Source organism: Plasmopara halstedii, assembly GCF_900000015.1.
Source record: "Plasmopara halstedii genome assembly, contig: Scaffold_671, whole genome shotgun sequence".
Classification (NCBI taxonomy): Eukaryota; Oomycota; class Peronosporomycetes; order Peronosporales; family Peronosporaceae; genus Plasmopara; species Plasmopara halstedii.
In genome coordinates this window covers 123,521-126,285 of record NW_020187588.1, presented here as the reverse complement: position 1 = coordinate 126,285, position 2,765 = coordinate 123,521, and the positions used below count along the sequence as shown (strand labels likewise).

Here is a 2,765-nt window from a genome sequence, read left to right as displayed (position 1 = left end):
AATGCTTTCTTTGCGCTGGACCAATTTCGCATTGCACTTGCAGCCACAGCAACGCCTGAAGGCGGCGCTATTCCTCGCAATGTTAATAAAGATGTCTCGTTCTCCGCCAGCCACACCCTACTCGTCTTATCACCTCCAATCGTTACTAGCATTTGGTTGTTCTGACTCCAGTGAATGGCACGAACGGCTTGATTGTGTCCGACATAGACTTTGCCATATCCCTTGAATCGACTAATTGGCAACTTGCACACCTGTGCTGTTCGATCATTACCACTTGTTGCAAGCCATTTTGCATCACTCGAATACTCGATGTGTAAAATTGCTCCTTGATGCAATGCCTTTGGTGATAGCGCATGCTGTCGTTGAAAATGCTGCAGTAGCTCACATTTTGTCGGGTACTCTTTTAAATAAGAACTTACTGATTTAGAGCCTTTGCGTTGGTTGTCAGAAGTACTTCGATGTATTGTTCTCCTAGACTTTAACAAACTAGAAGAGGAACCATACCCAGAAGACTTGATGCGCGTATGAAACGTAATAGGCTTGTTCAAATCATATGCCTTTTTAGAAGGTGTTTTCTTTGCTGATAGCGGTGATGCGTTTAGCACGCTGTCCTCAGGCGGTGGGCCATTCGGAATCACAGACACTTCCCTCTTGGCACTGAATAACGATGTTTCGTCGAATGGTTCGCTAACATTTTCATGAGCCTGATTCCCTCTGTTTGGATCGTTTGATGACGTTAAAGTGTACAACATCGTAAAGCAGGGCTGAAAAGCACTAATTATACCACAGCAAAGAATATTTCGTTGCGGCAAGTCGACGAAGCAAAAGTCTTTCGCTATACATATCGGTTCCAGGGAGCATCGCGGCGTCTCAACAGACTGCTGAAAGTCATGTATAGTCGCGATTTTGAACGAGTAAGCATTTACGCTGAGAAGGTATCCCGGAGTACCTATAATGAGAAATTGTTCGTGGTCCAGCAGCTTACCATCACAACTATGCAAACCTCCTTCTTTAGTAATTGTGAAATCCTTACGTTCTGTGCAAATGTATCTCATCGCCAAGACTGGACAGGAAATCGTAACATTCATCGAGTCATCATCACCATCGCTTGATCCACACTTCGATTTAAACCTCCGATTATTTCGACTACTCGCCCAAAACGGAAGACAATTAATAATTTGAGGCTCCTCTCGACGCGTGTCTGCTTCAGCTTCCTTCAAAGTTGTAAGAGGGATTGCGCTTGTAAGAAATATAATTTGTTAGCGCCATCAATTAATTCAGTCCATACCTGCTTATTCTGCAATAACTTCTGTATGTATGCTTCGACGTTACAGCCAACAAGCTGCTTTGTGTGACCTTCCGTTAAAGCAAACACTTTGACAGATCCATCCGCAAAGCCGAATGCTGCGTCGCCATTCATCGGGTTTAGCGCTATAGACAGAATCGCAAATGCCGACAACACGGCCGATTGATACCACAAAGTTTTGGCTGCAAGGTCCCAGATCTGTGCAACAGCCTTAAAATCAACAACAGATTTATCTGTTATGCCGCGTATTTGCATATACCTTAAATGTACGATCTTCAGAGGCAGTGATCAACAAATTGTGGTGAATTGGATGAAATTTCCCTGCCGTAATCTAGTAAATCCATTCCCGAACAACAGATTGCTTAGTCTTGTTTCTGTAAACCAGATTTAAGCGCAGCTCGACATACGCATGACAGGTGCCCTTCGAGAGTTACCAGCAGCTCTTTTCGATCGATCACAAACACTTTGATAACCCGCTCACAAGCGACTGCTAGTATAGTACTTGTAACATCAAAAGCAACCCATCTTGGCTCTGCTGGTAGATGTTCTACTAGAATGGACTGTTTTACGCAGGACCTGTCGATAACATACCACACGATGGCACTGTATCCCTTCCCATCAGTCCTAGCTCTATTTGCCGACAGAATTATAAAGATCGTACCAATCTCGAGACGCTGAGCCGATCATAATATTCGATTGATGTAGTTGAAAAATGTTTACACAATTGATGCGTTCAGTGTGCCCATGAAGCTCCAAACTTCCCTCTGTGCTCGTTTGTGGATCCATTATCTGCGAGTATGTCGCATAATCGTCGTCCCAGTAAATTCGCAGTATCGCGCAGTCATTGAACTTTATTGCGAAGACAGTGCACCACTGAGATGTGTCAGCTGCCGTCAGTGTTGCCTTTGAGCGCCATTGCCACGCCGCATCATCGAGAAGTTCCATCGGCGATATCAAGAACAATATGCAAATATTTGCCTATCGCAGGTCAGTAAATCAGATTTGAAAATGTAAATTATGCGGTAATAACGATGTTGTAATCTTGTGTACTTAACCCTTACATATTTGGTACAAGCGCAACCCATGTTTTGAATGGACGGTAAGTGTATCAAGTCCCAATTACTGTCGCTCGCTAGCCCAGCCTGCTTTTAACGAATCTCTACTTTAATATTTACATGCTTTTGTTCGAATAAATAACGAGTAATGCATGGCAAAATAGAATACGGATAGGTATTTCTTTTCAAAAACAAAATTAGAAGAAATGTAACAGGGGAATAATGGAACTTCTCAATTTGCCGGCTACTACGCAAGTCAAATCTCCAGAAGTATTCCCCAACCCCCAGCCCTCCGCTCCTGTCGTTAATCCCCTTTTTTGAAGATGAATTATCCAGCTGCTTCCGCCTCACCATCCCTCGCCGACCAGCCCCCTCGCGCTGCGATTGGCTTGGCTCCTGTGTCT

General features: G+C 44.0%; 1 protein-coding gene across 1 annotated transcript in view; it reads right to left on the bottom strand.

Moving 5' to 3' along the window:
• The window catches only part of PHALS_13592 (Cdc4 and related F-box and WD-40 proteins), a gene marked incomplete at both ends in the record, with an annotated part of 2,300 nt that extends 49 nt beyond the window's left edge, over positions 1-2,251 (bottom strand). Inside the window, 5 exons of the mRNA XM_024729382.1 lie at positions 1-1,214; positions 1,289-1,504; positions 1,566-1,637; positions 1,714-1,882; positions 1,968-2,251. The exon at positions 1-1,214 is cut by the window's left edge and continues 49 nt beyond it. Coding sequence (XP_024579764.1) covers positions 1-1,214; positions 1,289-1,504; positions 1,566-1,637; positions 1,714-1,882; positions 1,968-2,251 — 1,955 coding nt within the window. The remainder of the gene's footprint in view (positions 1,215-1,288; positions 1,505-1,565; positions 1,638-1,713; positions 1,883-1,967) is intronic.
• Positions 2,252-2,765: the final 514 nt, after the last annotated feature.